Here is a 15,639-nt window from a genome sequence, read left to right as displayed (position 1 = left end):
CAGAAGAACCTGCAGGGTGTCAGAAAGATTACAGGCACGGCAATCTGGATATGTCCAAAGAACAAACTCCTGAAGGGCTACATCGAGCTGGAGCTTCAGCTGCACGAGTTCGATCGCTGCCGGAAGCTTTACGAAAAATTCCTGGCCTTATCGCCGGAGAACTACACCACCTGACTCAAGTTTGCCAAGCTGGAGACCTCCCTGGGTGATCTCTTTGAGCTCACCATTGGACAGCTGACACTGGACATGCCCGAGGTTCTGTGGAAGTACTACATCGACTTTGATATCGAGCAGGAGGTGTTTGGGAACACGAGGAACATTTTAAAAAGACTACTGCAGTGTACCCAGCATGTCAAGGTTTGTATCAGCTACGCCAAGTTCTTGTTGTCGCTGGAAGGCAGCAAGTGGCTGCACAAGTGCCATCAGATCTTGGCGGACGCCAACAAGAGCCTGAGGAGAAGGAGAAGAGACTCATGCTGCTTTTGTCTTGGAAGGCCGGATTCGGTTTGGACGGCAGCAGGGAACGAGTCTGGAATCTGCTACCTGAGAAGGTCGAGGAGGAAGAAGAAGCTCATGGTCGAAGAGGAGTCTGACGCGGGCTGGCAGGAGTACTAGGACTACATTTTCCCCGAGGCCAACCAGTCCGACCTCAAGCTGTTCACCATGGCCAAGATGTGAAAGAAGCAGCAGCAGACTGCCAATGACGACCAGAACCTTCCGGAAACAGTCATTTGCATGCAAAAATTTAGAAATGTTTGTTTTCATCATCATTATTTCATTTTGTGCTCAATACATTTGAATTGAATCATTAATTAACCCTTGTGTGGGGTTCATATTGTTATTCAGCCAGCGTTTTTGGGTCTGGTGGATGTGTTGCATTTTGGGGGTTTTAATGCATCACAAAATACTTTTATTAAAATACTAAACATGTTTACTTCCTTCCAATTAAAAGCTGTATACACAGTATGGTTAATATTTGCCCTTTACCTTTGTTAGATCAAATTTATGACTTGTTAAAATGTAACGACAACAAAAAAAAATTATCCTGATTTTGGGTGGATTACAGATAAATTTATTGCATAACTCAGACTGTTTAAAAAAAAAAAAAAAAAACTAGGGATGGACGAGTACCGACACAAGGCATCGTTATTGGACCGATATTGGCCTTATTTCAATGTATCCGATCCTCCTTGCCAGTAGGTGGCGCTACAATGCAGCGGTTTGACACATTGGCGAATCATAGGCGTCAGAACGAAAAGTGGTCGGCCATGTTGGAAAAGTCGTCGTTACGATGAAGGCAACGGCGCGCTATTCTTGTTTACATTTAGACAAACAAAAACAACACCTTTCATGTATTGTAGTATTTGTCTGTCACGGTCTGCCCAAACGTAGATATTACAGATCACTTATAAGTTTAGAAAACACCGTGCAGTAAATTACAGATGTGGTAGTGTAGTTTTGACTGCATAGACACACACAGCAACATCAGAATTTGCACATTCATTTTTTTTTTTGAATTTTTTTTTTTAAACAGTTCAGGGTGATATTTAAATAAACATTGATACTGTACAAAATCAAAACTAAATCAGAGTCGTCAGTTATGATTGCACAAGCGCGTCAAATCTTCCGGTTGACAGTTAAACGCATAGTGACAATGACTGAATCAAACTTGTCAAAGTTCACTTGCTGTCTGCTGGAATTACTTGGAGTTACCGTGTGCAAACAAAGGATACATAACTGATTTAATGAGCCATTCGCAGTTTCACTGTTCAGATCTGTGTGTACTTAGACTTCCATGACTTAATCTTTGAGAAACTCAACTTTGTTTATAGAGCACTTTAAAAAACAACAGCATTGTTTTGTTCTGAACACTTCATTGAAGGTATGCTTTAATGCATGTTACATACCGCATGTAGCCTACAGTGCATACAGCGTCTCGTAAAGTCCAATGAAACCAGTTCATAACATAACAGCATGCAGAAGAAAAGATGACACTCGGCTAAACAGTTTAATTTTTATAATTTTGGGCTTTATTTTAATGAAACATTCACTTATCTGGGGTGTCATATGAAGCGATACTGTCTAAATTGTGCACATTTGTCATTAGGTCAACATGGTGTCATGTTTGTATCGTGCGTGCACATGTATATTATGTATGTGTAATGCAAAAAAATTAAAAATAATTCCATCATGTATTAACATTTCATCGTGTGTAGTTATCAGTTTATTATTTGTGTAAAGAACAAATTTGAATAATTTCCAAATTATTCTTGTTTTAATCCACTTTTTAGAGGAAACATCCAAGGATCCCGTTGATGCTTTCAGGCGAGTTTAAGAAAAGTAATCAAATTGTTACTTTGAGACAGTAACTGAAATAGTTAGACTACTATTAAGTTTTCAAGACGGTAAATTGTATAATTGTAACCAACTACAGTACATTTCTACGGTCATCTTTCCAGCACTTAACTAAAAAAAAAAGTGCGAGAACTAGTGTAATGATTTATTTCTACCGGTGGGTGGACTCAGGAGCAATTGCATTCAATTTGAAGCGTAGAAGAAGCCGAAAGGACAAAACCTGTACGGGGAGGTCGTTGGGTCTCTCGGAGCCGGTTTGCAGCTAAGCGGAGGCGCCATCTTAAGACGCATTGAAGTAAGTTAAATTACTCGGTTTTAAAAAAAAAAATTAAAAAAATAAAACAGTCATTTTCGGTTGACATCCTACTGCATGTCCACGCTATAAAATAAGTTTTTTTCAATTATTTATTTTGCTTGTCTACTATTCCACCTTGGAGCGGTCAAGTTAGCATTGCAGTGTAGCATAAAAGCTAGTACGGCATGGGTTATATGACGGGGACTGGTAGATTTATTTATTTTGATGCTACTTATTTAACGATTTGCACGTATCTCGGTTAATTGGTTCAGTTTCTTCTGAGTTAATTCGGGTAAAAAAAAAAAACCCGCTTACATTCCATTTATCGGTTTAGCTAGCCGGTGGGGGTGGCTCGGGGTTTTCGGTCCTAGCTAACTTGTTGCTCATTGCAGGGCAGCTCCGCGGACGGACAGGACCCCACCACCATGTATCCCTCAACTTTGACGCAGCTCGCCCGGGCCAATCCATTCAGTGCCCCGCTGTTCACGCTCCAGAAAGTGGAGGAACCACAGCAGAGTCTTCACGTGCAGAGGACACGCAGACTGGCAGCAGCCGCCACGGCAGACGGTAATTTATCCCCCCAGTTTTTACCGCAGGCCTCCATCGGGACTCGTGTTAGCAGCAACGTCCGCTAACCCGCATTGTTCCTTATTCTACATTGTCATAGTGCATAGATTAAAAAATATATATATATTTTTACACTTGTATGTGAAGTGAAATGCATCTCACCATTCGTAATGGGTGTTTTTAGGTGACATCTAGATAGTAGTCAGGCCTTTGCTAAAGCTAAGCCGCTAATGTAGGACAAGGAAGGACATCCAGTTTTTATGCAAGTCAAACTGGAATGCGTGTGGGACGGTAGTTATAATACAAGATTCAGAATGCCCTAAATTATTTAATAAATTCGCAGTAACGGTGATCTTAAGACTTGACTATTGTAGTTATAGTAGAACAAATTGATTTGGGACTTGGTTATAGGCCTGGCCGGGAAAAATCAGTATCCCAATTTTTCTCAAGACAATGCTGCTTGGAGGTTTTAAAGCAACGACTATTATTTTGGGGGGTGGCTCAAGTGCAGCTGATCAACATAGTGTAGTTTTAGTTTTTTTTTTTTTTTTAAGTTTGTTTGTTGTAATTAGGCATACTTCTCTCCCATTGCTTAGTTTTCTGGCAACACTGTTGCACTTTGCTTTGGCAGGTCTAGTTTAAATGCCAAGGCGGTAATTTGTAATTGATCATTTTGAACTGCCTAAAGTTTGTCAGACCAACAGCTTGACATTTTGTTTCTTTTAAAAATAGTCAGTTTAATATTATATATTTATGGACCATTTTCACCCCCCAACCCCCACCCCCAAATCTAACATGTTCCTTTAGAGGGAGACAGTTGTGAGTTTGGCTCTCAGAAGTATTTCGTCCTGTGTGGCTTTGGCGGGATTCTGAGCTGTGGCACCACACACACAGCAGTTGTTCCCCTCGATCTGGTCAAATGCAGAATGCAGGTCTGTCTTTTCGGCTCTGTGTCAGTTATTGCACTCCACCCGTGACCCTTTTTTTTTTTTTAAAGTTTCGATTTTGCATGGAAAAATGCATATAATCCAGTTGTGAGGTTCCCTGCCCGCCGGCATGCATATTGGAGTGATCACTACATGACTGCATGACTCCAACCTCATTGATTCTGTGTGCCCGCCACACACGTGATGTCATTTGACCTTTTATCCTCTCAGGCTAACCGAGGAAGAGTGTAGGTCAAGGAGACTAGACTGTGAGGGATTAGTCGTCAACTCCGACCAGGCAGTTCATTACCAATTTATTTTCTGGCTCTATTTCAACATGACCTTTGCACGACATTTATGCCGACTTGTCGTTTTGTTAACGTTGCATCTGACCTATCAGGTAAGACTTATTTGAAAGGCAAAAGTACAGCTGCTAAATACGATTATTACATTGTACTGCATTGTTATAATTTAAGAAATTATTGGTTAAATGTTGATTTGATTATTTATTGTTGGTGATCTTGAGTTGAAAACAAACTTCTTGGACCACACTGATGTTTTGCAGATATTCATAACTAGGTATGGGCATCATAATTGATTGATTAATCGTTAAAAATGCTGCAGTTTGTGTGGCATTAATTGTTAATAATCTTAAACTGTTCATGGTTTGAGCTGTCTGTGTACACTTGTCGGCCTCCAAAACATCACTGTGGTCCATTAAAATTAATACTGAAATCATGTCAAGATTTTTGGTGTTCCAACAAATGGTGGCATGTTTGAGGCAGCCATATATAATGGAAGAGTCCTTTTTAAAGATGAATTGGAGCGTTCTCCCCTTTTCCACTACCAGGTAGTGACTTGACTCGATGCAATTGTACTCCGTGTTTAAGCGTTTCGATTGGCAAAACCAGGTATGGTGGTACCTTCACATATTTAGTTATGAGCCTTTGATTTTTCATGGTTTTGTCTTCCTGCGTGAGCCAATTTGAGTTACAAGTGAGCTTCAGATATGCCGTTGAGAGCCACGGTCAACCGATGCGCTTTCAGTTGTTTTTCAAGGGGACAAACAGTGAAACACGGAGAATAAATGAAAACACTTGCAAGGAGCATGGAGCACACTGAACTACAGTAACCGCGTCGCATGGTGAACAACCCGACTGACTAAGGCTCCTCATGGCACTCGCTAGGCCATGCCCTCAATCTCTGAATGAACACAATTTGTCGTCTTGTTGAGGGCAATACCCACATTTTAAAGTTTTTTTCTTCTTCTTCTCCATTCACCTCAGTTATTAGCCTCTTGGTCCAGCTGATGCATTCAATGCAGCATTATTTTTTGGCAGTTTCAAGTGGAAAACAGACTCTTATATAAATGGTGACATGTAAAGCAGAGTGACTGCTGTGCAGTGGAAAAGCGTCAATCAAGACGGCGGATTTTGGGATATCTTTAGATCTTGAGAACTCTTCCATTATGTGGCTCTGAATTGGTGTTGATTTTTCTTTTGTGTGTTGCATGTGACCCTTGCATGTTGCATGTTTGTTGTCCTCCTTCTACCACAGAGGAGTTTAGCTGCGCGTTTGGCTCCTCAAAGTACTATGCCCTGTGTGGCTTTGGGGGTATCCTGAGCTGCGGCCTGACACACACAGCAGTAGTACCCCTCGATCTTGTCAAGTGTCGTCTGCAGGTGTGTATGGGAATCTACACTTGATGTTGGCAACAATTATCCAGCAGCTCCTCCAAACATCTGGTTCCATGACTATTAAGAACAATGACGCGCCGGATTTAAGGGCCATGTATTGAAAATAAGTCTTTTTTTTCTGCACGTATGCCTGGATCAGACTTCAAGACAAAGGTGGTCTCTGACGATGGCACCTTGTCAGACTACTGCCATCAAATGTTACCGCGTCTCCAGTCAGACGACTGGCAACACTACACAACATATATCACGATATCACCGTATGCCGTCTTTTACGATCAGTAGGCTTATCTTGTCAACTCAAGCTATGTCGGGGGAAATTGGACCGGAAAACGTGTCAACGCCACCACATAACCATTACCATAGCAGCAACAACATTAGTTTTGGTTGTGGCAATGTTTTATGTTGGGGGAAAAAAAGAACAAATAGAAAACAAAGCATATGGTGTTATCCCCGACAGTTTATGCTATCCATTCTTCAAGGAGAGCTTGAGGTCATCTTCACCTACTTTAATACCGCTAGCAACCAGGCAACATGACGTCATGTAGATAGCTTGTTTGCACGTAAACATTATGCCGGCCGTTCTGTCAATTCATGCTTGAAGTTTCAGTAAACATTTGTCAAATTATTGACATCGGCGGTCAAGGGAGGCGAGGTGTCGTTGATGTTGCAGTAGACAGAAGAGATAAAAAAAAAAAAATCAAACATAGGAGACTTTTCATTTTGGTGTCATAGGGCAGAATGACTGGCCCTCAAGGCCAAATTGTTGGTATGAATTATGTCACAACGAGGACTGTCGAGCACAATCTGTAATCCGTAATAGCCAATAATGGCGCTAAAATCTTGTAGTCTGTTCCAGGGATTAGATGCACAATTGTCTCACTGATGTTATGCCAAATTGCAAATAATTTGTCATGATTATTCTTACTACTGATAAAATTCAAATTCCCTCCTAAATTACCACCCCCATTTAGAAACAATTGAAAGAACTCTGCTAAATTTTAGTAGAAAAGGGTTGGTGATAAAATGCAATGACATGGTCCTTAATGTGGTATTTCTTTTTCTTCTTAGGTCGACCCAGACAAGTACAAGAGCATTGGCAATGGGTTTTCTGTGACCGTGAGGGAGGATGGTGTCAGAGGCTTGGCGAAGGGCTGGGCACCCACCTTCATCGGCTACTCGATGCAGGGACTCTGCAAGTTTGGCTTCTATGAAGTGTTTAAGATCTTTTACAGTGACCTGCTTGGAGAGGTTAGCAATGCCATATTGCAAAAGAATGCTAATTTTCATTGTGGTGTAACTTGATTTACATGATTAGGTCTGGTGCACATCTTTGTTTCTCGAATGTGTATGGAAAGTGCTCATCCCTGTCCACTGAGATTCTTTTTGAAGATGGAATTCTGAAATAAACATTTCAATATGCCAGTGGTTTCAAATTGTTACTGTAGTGTTTTTAAACAATCTAATGAAAGTTTACTTTGTTTTGGTGGTACTTTGAGACTTTTTTTATTTTTTTCCCTTTAAAACTTTACTCCAGTTGTGCTGTCATCCACATGTAATGGATTTACATGAGGCAACATTCAGAAGGTGATCCTGTGGGATACATAGTGGTTGTCTTAAGACTAATTTTTATTTTCCCTTGTTTGTCTTGTCAAACAGGAAAACACCTACATGTGGAGAACATCACTGTACCTTGCTGCCTCAGCCAGTGCAGAGTTCTTCGCCGACATTGCTCTGGCTCCTATGGAGGCTGTCAAAGTGCGTATCCAGACCCAGCCAGGCTACGCCAACAACCTTAGGGAGTGTGTCCCCAAGATGTACGCAGAGGAGGGTCTCTGGGCGTAAGTGTACCACCTTTTACCATTTTTTTGGGGGGTTTGTCACATTGGTGGTTGGGTGAATACGTAAATGCTGCACAGAATTGTTTTCAGTGATAACACGTTCCTTAGATCCACCTCTGGAGGGCACTCTGCTCTGAGCAGAAGCCCTCAGCAGCTTTTTAGCTGTACAGTTGGAGGTGCTTGAGTCATTGGCGTGTGAGAGCAATCTACCTGTTTCCCAGTTTACCTGCAACATTGGCAAACCTGTTCTCTACAAATAGGAAATCACCCAGTGTTGCTAGCCAGGGGAACGGATATTCATAATTGCTTGATATTTAAACAAAAGGACTGTGCAGTCTGATGTCTTGTTGTAATCTCAAACCTAGTTTCTACAAGGGTGTGGTACCTCTGTGGATGAGACAGATCCCTTATACCATGATGAAATTTGCCTGCTTTGAGCGCACAGTGGAGTTGCTCTACAAGTATGTTGTCCCCAAGCCCCGCAGCGAGTGCAGCAAATCTGAGCAACTGGTGGTCACCTTTGTGGCTGGTTACATTGGTAAGTAACCTTCAAAAATAGAATTTACAACACAAATTAGACACAGTGGTCCCCCGTTATTCGCAGGCAATAGGGCCTGAAACCGACCTTGAATAGAAAATTGCCTTGAATACTAGATGCTCTCCTTAAAGTGGTTATTGTCTACAATAATGGTTAAATCCATAAATATATCACAAACTACAATCCCAAAACACTTAACTCATTCAATGCCAAGAACGCCAAAAGTCGTTCTTTTGAAACCAAAACGTTCAGTGCCAAGAACATTTTTTAATTTTTTTATTATATATATTTTTTAAACTGCACTGCCCACAGGAGGACCTCATGCAATTCCCCAGAAAGTGTTGGGTTTGGGAAGCATTGCACTCTTAACATTGGATTCTAACATCCCAAGTAGATACACAGGTTTATTGTACCTTTTCCCATCCAGTGGAAGAGCATTTAATTGTTCTGCCTGTAACTATATGTCGCTGGCATAGATGAACAAATATAGGTCCATCTCAATAAATTAGAACTAATCTAGAATGGCTAGGCTTAGGTGTTTACTGACCCGAAACCACTGTCTCTACACAGTGACAACAGAAACTGGCAGTTGTAGGTAGGATTAGCAGTGTTTCACTGAGCTGTTAGTTTTGATGCCGTGTTTAGCCCTAGTTTGGCCAAACTATTGTAGGCCAAAGCAGCCGCAGAAGACAAGGGCGCCGCCACCTTGTCTATCATGCTCCTGTGATTGGATGAGTGAGTCGGGGACTGGGATAAGTGAGCATCTGTGCATACAGAATTTAACCTAACACAAAACAACCTTCTCCTGTGGAAGTTTGGTTAAACGGACAACTAGTTTGTTTTGTTTTGTTTTGCGTGGTTAGGGCCAACAGTAACTGTTTGTCAGTTAGAAGCTACAATACAACAAATACACAAATTGTAGACAGTACTTTGTCACAATTTAAAAATAATTTCTGGACTTTTTTTTTTTTAAACCACAAAAAACATGGTGAGTTTTTCCCGCAAACAACGAAGGATAGGTGAAAAAAATATATCCACCAATGGGTGAATTTGCAATTGCCAAATTGTGAATATGTAGGGGTCCACTGCACAACAGACTGGATGTGTACTGTTTTTTCAAATTCAGTTGAAATAATCAAATGTTTTTTTCATTTTTGTGTCCAGCTGGTGTGTTTTGCGCAATTGTGTCGCACCCTGCTGATTCTGTGGTGTCTGTGCTGAACAAGGAGAAGGGAAGCACTGCGGTCCAGGTCCTCAAGAGGCTAGGACCCAAAGGTCAGTGTCAAGGTTTTTTTTTTTTTTATTTCATGAAATTTATTTTATTTTTTTAAAATTATCTACACGCTCCTTAGATCCACCTCTAGAGGGTGCTGTGCTCTTGAGCTGAGCCCCTCCGCAGCTTTCTGGCTGTGTCGTTGGAGGTGCTTGAGTCATTGGCGTGTAAGAGCAGTCTACCTGTTCACCGGCTTACCTGCACCACTGGCCACCCGGTCCTCTGCAGACCGGGATCACCCAGTGTTGCTAGCCAGGTGGACGGACAATTATTCAGGACTTTCGTTAAACACCTTGTTTTTTGGATGGTAGACTTGAGGAAATTCTGCTTGACGGTACAGTTGTGCGGTTATCTATCTGTACCCTTATAACTTAGTTTATTTAAAAAGCAATGACTATAGTTCTTAAAGCAGAATTTAGTTCTTTGTCCACTGTAATTGTCACTTTTTTATTTTTTATTTTTTTTAAACCTGTGGACTAAAATGATCTTAAACTCTTCCTTGACTGTTATATACACTTGCATGCTTTTATGCTATGGATTTATCTGAACATGCATACGTTTCCATTGTCTTTTTTAAAGATTATATAAAACAAAAGACCTGTTTAGTCAGCCACTGCTTGTTGCAAATGTCATATTTGCAGTAAAATATTTTGCAGAAATGACTCAAGTCACTGTCAATCTTAATTATATACAAAGTTATGGTATGCCAACTACGTAAGGCTACACTACATCATGCATGGTCCAGTGCTACCAATGGAAACGTTCGTGAAGAACCCTGTTTTAGTTCACATTTTATTTATTTACGCGATTGTATTTTTGCTGTTGACATATTTGAATTTATCAAGATATTCGGTAAGTGTCCGTTTAACTTTAACACCCTCCCCCCTCAAAAAGCCCTGGCCAGCCACCGGATACGCACCACCACAAATAGATTTCAGTACTGTGGGAAACATTAAAGGGGGAATAAAAGAACGATCTAATGGTTGCTGACGGGATCATAGGTGATCAGAGCCCAGTATAGTCTTGAATAATGTCGTCATTACTTGCCATCTTTTAAACAAATTTCGGTCCTGTTTTTGTGGGGGAGAAAATATAATCTGAGAAAGGCATTTGGAGAACAAACATTTGTACTCTGCAAGTAAATTGCTGGATAGTTACAAGGAAATAATGCTTCCGTTTTGTTGAAGTGGAACGCACGTGAGACCAATTTTATTTCAACATATCATGAATCTGTCACCACAATATGTATATTTTATATATATATATTTAAAAAATATATATATATCTGTCTTGTCTGCTCTGTGCAGGTGTGTGGAAGGGCTTGATTGCCCGTATAATTATGATCGGTACCCTGACGGCTCTGCAGTGGTTCATCTATGATTCGGTTAAGGTGTACTTCCGTCTGCCACGCCCACCCCCCCCTGAGATGCCCGAGTCCCTGAAGAAGAAGCTTGGCGTGGAGTAGCAACCCCACCACCACTCCCCCCACTAGGTGGCAATTGTCACATGACAACTGGTTTCCCAACTTCCATTCAGTGCACACTGCAGTTTTCTATATTTATGCCCCCAGTCCAGCTGTATCAATCAATGTGGGCAATAACTACTCATGTATATTTAACATGCAAAATCAAGTGATAAAGGAGCTGGTGTTGTCTGTCTTTGCTCACCAAGAGATGGGCAAAGAGTATTCCCTTGGTGTGCAACACTTATGATTTTATTCTGTTCCTGTGATTTGAAAATGGAAATTAAAAACAATTCCTTGGGAAAGTTTCTTATTTTTAAACTTTATCTGCTTCTATAGAATTGTAATGGAGCAATGTTTGCTTACTAAAGTGTAAACTATTACATGTTACCCCCATAATGTGCTTGGGTGCAGGTGTTAAGAGTTCGTAGATTGCGATTGCAGTAAACGTTATGTAGAGTATTGCTCATTGAATATGAAATATAATAACTGAATAATACAAACCCCAATTCCAATGAAGTTGGGATGTGTAAAATGTAAATAAAAAGAATGACTTTCAAATGCTTTTCAACCTATATTCAATGCACTCCAATGTTCAAAGAGAAGCTGGTGGTGTTTTGGGTGTTATATGGCTTTTGCTTTTCATGGTAGAGTTTTAACATGCATTTGTAGATTTAGTGATGAACCGTGTTAGGCCTGGTACACAAGGATTTTCACCACACATCAAGACTGTTCCACCACTAATTTCGTGTGATCACAGATGATCTCACAAAACCGAAAAAGAAGAAACACTTCTGGATATATGCCGATGTTTTCCGAGTGTTCCCAAAGGTTACTGGAGCTGTGAGCCTTGTAAAAAAAGGGGTTGTCATAAAAAAAAAAAAAAAACTTGCTTTGGAAAATATTTCTTGCTGTCTGGGGAACCCACTTTTATACAAAAAAAGGACATAGTGTAAGATGTTTTTTATTTATAGTCTTTGCCTTTTGTTAAGTAGCTTCTGCATTGACTATATTGTGTTCCACGTCACAAGTCACCGTGTCATGACTCGGGAGAAGTCTGCTCTCCCGCACCCACGTGAAGATTTTTGGTTGTAAATTTTGAAGACGTTCATTTTTTTAAGACTGTAGGCCCCGAGCTGTTTGATAGTTCACTCACAGACTTTCCCCCAAAGTGTTGGGCTTTTCTTTCAGAAATGTGGCAATGTACAATAAAATGTGCAAAACACTGAAATTTGTTTTGTCTGGTCGGGAGCTCAGCACCCCTGAACCTCTCCGATCCTAGAATCGCCCATGATCCCCTACTACGTCAAACAAGCGTCCCTCTGCATGATTTGTTCTGTTTCTGGTACAGCTATGTTCCCGGTACAGCTGCCCAGTGGTTGTCTATGTGCCGCTTTAACATCAAGACGCATGCATATATAGTCATAAATATCAATGTTGCGAAATTTCCTAAAACTATCATCCACCCCGAGGCCCCATTTGCCTCACTGTGTGAAGCCTAATGTGCCACATGTGGAAAGACGGATGTGCATCATCTAATGGTCGCATGCCTGCCCTGGGTCAAAGCAACACACACACAACCATCATTAGAATCCATTTGGTTGCTTATAAAAGTAGGCAGTTTGTATGCTGCCAACCTGATCTGTAGCAGGAAAGAGGATGCACCTCGCCGGGCCTACTTATTGGAGCCCGGGGGGTCGCGGGAAATGGAGCCCATTTGTGTGGGATTGGTAGTGTCACCGCTATGCCGTTGGAGGAAATATCAAAAGCTCTAAAATGTTTTCCACTGTCCACATACTGTGTTTTCAGTAGTAAAAGTGTGATAACAAAAAAGTACATGAATATACTGATTTGTAGGGGATGGCAGTGGCTGAGTGAGCCATCAAGGACAGTTTAGTCCAGTTTTTGGCTGGGCTTAGACTTGCCTCTAAATTTCGATTCAATGTCTTCATCCAATTTTTTTTTTTAATTTAAATGTACATTAGAAGTGACACTTACTGTATGGGATATGGCTGTCTTTACATTCACTGAACACATGAAATAAATTCTCCCATCAGCATCAACACTTGACCGTGACAATCCGGAAGTAAACAATAATGCAACCCCAATTCCAATGAAGTTGGAATGTTGTGTTAAACAAATAAATACAGAATACAATTATTTGCAAATCATGTTCAACCTATATTTAATTGAATACACTACAAACACAAGATATTTAATGTTCAAACTGATAAACTTGATTGTTTTTAGCAAATAATCATTAACTAAGAATTTTATGGCTGCAACACGTTCCAAAAAAGCTGGGACAGGTGGCAAAAAAGACTGAGAAAGTTGAGGAATGCTCGTTAAACACCTGTTTGGAAGATCCCACAGGTGAGCAGGCTCATTGGGAACAGGTGGGTGCCATGTCATTTATAAGCTAAGATGTTGTTCATCTCTTTGTGAACAAGTCTTGTGAGAAAATTGTTGAACAGTTTAAGGACAATGTTCCTCAACGTACAATTGCAAGAAATTGAGGGATTTCATCATCTACGGTCCATAATATCATCAAGAGGTTCGGAGAATCTGGAGAAATCACTGCATGTAAGCGGCAAGGCCGAAAACTAACATTGAATGCCCGTGACCTTCGATCCCTCAGGTGGCTCTGCATCGAAAACCGACATCATCACTTCAGAAAATCAATGTCAGTAAATACAGTTCGGCGCTACATCCGTAAGTGCAACTTGAAACTCTACTATGTAAAGCAAAAGCCATTTATCAACAACACCCAGAAACGGCGCCGAGCTCATCTCAGATGGACTGATGCAAAGTGGAAAAGTGTTCTGTGGTCCGATGAGTCCACATTTCAAATAGTTTTTGGAAACTGTGGATGTCGTGTCTTCTGGGCCAAAGAGGAAAATAACCATCCGGACTGTTTTGGACGCCAAGTTCAAAAGCCAGCATCTGTAATGGTATGGGGCTGTTTTAGTGCCAATGGCATGGGTACCTTACACATCTGTGAAGGCACCATTAATGCTGAAAGGTACATACAGGTTTCGGAGAAACATATGCTGCCATCCAAGCAACGTCTTTTTCATGGACGCCCCTGCTTATTTCAGCAAGACGATGCCAAACATTCTGTACGTGTTACAACAGCGTGGCTTCGTAGAAAAAGAGTGCGGGTACTAGACTGGCCTGCCTGCAGTCCAGACCTGTGTCCCATTGAAAATGTGTGGCGCATTATGAAGCGTAAAATACGTCAATGGAGACCCCGGACTGTTGAACAGCTGAAGCTGTACATCAAGCAAGAATGGGAAAGAATTCCACCTACAAAGCTTCAACAATGAGTGTCCTCAGTTCCCAAACGTTTATTGAATGTTGTTAAAAGAAAAGGTGATGTGACACAGTGATAAACATGACCCTGTCCCAGCTTTTTTGGAACATGTTGCAGCCATAAAATTGTAAGTTAATGATTATTTGCTAAAAACAATAAAGTTGATTAGTTTGAACATTAAATATCTTGTCTTTGTAGTGTATTCAATTAAATATAGGTTGAACATGATTTGCAAATCATTGTATTTGCTTTTTATTTATGTTTAACACAGCGTCCCAACTTCATTGGAATTGGGGTTGTACATACGAATATTAAACATTACATAACCGGACACATCTTGAGTCCTGATGAGGGTAACCGCCACATTATTCTAAAGGCCAACTATTTTTCATATTGAGTAGTCGACACACCTCTAATGGAACTTATATAGACAGTTTTCTACGGGTTCACTGTTGTTTAGATTTTGTGTATTTATGGGTCATTTTCATATAATCTGATCAATAACGGTAAAGACACTTGTAATTTTGTATTTTTATAATATGGACACCTTGGTTTTCTTAAAGTAAATGTCTCCCATGTTGAAACAGCCACACTTAGAGTCCTATTTTCAAAAAGTTATTGATTTCAAATTTTAGACATTCACAGTAAAGGGAATCCCTATTGACGGCATAACGGTAAAGACAAAAGTGCATAATGTTGAAGACATAAACAGCATCATAAAAATTGTGTGAGTCGCACAATTTACGGGTTGCCCTTCAAACTGTCGATATAAGTGCAAAAATGATCGTAACTCCTCATTAAGCCCATTACACGTCTTTACCCAATCGTAATTACGGTAAAGATATTCAAAAAGATTTTGTCTGAAGGCTACAAAATCTGAACCCTGTACAGACAGATGGGTGATGGTGAATTCCCCATTGTGGGACTAATAAAGGCGAATCTCATTTCAATTCAATCAAATACAAATCAAAGTTTCAGCAGGCCTGCGGATCTAAACTGTAGGTTTGCACCATGAAAGTTCATATTACCGCTGATTTTAAACATCCTAATGGCCCCATGACACAAAACTGTACACTCTTCAAAGCCCGCCCGGGTGATAGTGGGTGGCTGTTGGCATCCGTCGCGGACAAAACGAAGCGTTAGCAAGAACAAAAGGCACTGAAACACCACAATGGCACATGCATTGATGCGTCCATTCATTGACTTTGAAGCCTCTTGCCATGAGGCTTTCGAGCGGACTTGATATTGTTCCAGGTCACATGAACGCGGGGCCTTTCTGTGTGTGTGTGTGAGTGTGAAGGGCAGGGGGCCGGGGGTGCATTAGGGGTGGACTAGAAAACTATGGCAGAATACAGAGAGAGGTACATGCAATGTA

General features: G+C 40.8%; 1 protein-coding gene and 2 non-coding genes across 4 annotated transcripts; all 3 read left to right on the top strand.

The window, feature by feature from the left end:
* Positions 1 to 2,521: 2,521 nt before the first annotated feature.
* On the top strand, positions 2,522 to 12,176 carry slc25a3a (solute carrier family 25 member 3a). 2 transcript variants are annotated; one of them, XM_061761946.1, is made up of 8 exons: positions 2,522 to 2,650; positions 3,043 to 3,217; positions 5,701 to 5,825; positions 6,909 to 7,088; positions 7,497 to 7,678; positions 8,044 to 8,216; positions 9,381 to 9,491; positions 10,797 to 12,176. In XM_061761946.1, the coding sequence occupies exons 2-8, from the start codon at positions 3,076 to 3,078 to the stop codon at positions 10,952 to 10,954; spliced, it is 1,071 nt and encodes a 356-aa protein (XP_061617930.1). In that variant the 5' UTR covers positions 2,522 to 2,650; positions 3,043 to 3,075; the 3' UTR covers positions 10,955 to 12,176. The 2 variants fall into 2 exon arrangements, with proteins under 2 accessions (XP_061617930.1, XP_061617931.1); XM_061761947.1 differs by lacking the exon at positions 5,701 to 5,825 and adding an exon at positions 4,025 to 4,149.
* On the top strand, positions 7,773 to 7,976 carry LOC133472306 (small nucleolar RNA SNORA53). Its single transcript, XR_009786675.1, has one exon. It is a non-coding gene; the product is annotated as a small nucleolar RNA SNORA53 (small nucleolar RNA).
* On the top strand, positions 9,555 to 9,758 carry LOC133472307 (small nucleolar RNA SNORA53). Its single transcript, XR_009786676.1, has one exon. It is a non-coding gene; the product is annotated as a small nucleolar RNA SNORA53 (small nucleolar RNA).
* Positions 12,177 to 15,639: the final 3,463 nt, after the last annotated feature.

The sequence above is a fragment of the Phyllopteryx taeniolatus genome, chromosome 22 (genome assembly GCF_024500385.1).
Source record: "Phyllopteryx taeniolatus isolate TA_2022b chromosome 22, UOR_Ptae_1.2, whole genome shotgun sequence".
NCBI lineage: Eukaryota > Metazoa > Chordata > Actinopteri > Syngnathiformes > Syngnathidae > Phyllopteryx > Phyllopteryx taeniolatus.
Note: the sequence above shows the minus strand (reverse complement) of the source record. Positions and strands in the feature narration are given on the sequence as shown.

Excerpts from the sequence above, each read along its gene's own strand:
- slc25a3a (XM_061761946.1), top strand. The coding sequence starts at position 3,076 with ATGTATCCCTCAACTTTGACGCAGCTCGCCCGGGCCAATCCATTCAGT. Across the intron at positions 3,218-5,700 it reads AGCAGCCGCCACGGCAGACG|AGGAGTTTAGCTGCGCGTTT; the intron begins GTAATTTATCCC and ends CTTCTACCACAG. Across the intron at positions 5,826-6,908 it reads TTGTCAAGTGTCGTCTGCAG|GTCGACCCAGACAAGTACAA; the intron begins GTGTGTATGGGA and ends TTTTCTTCTTAG.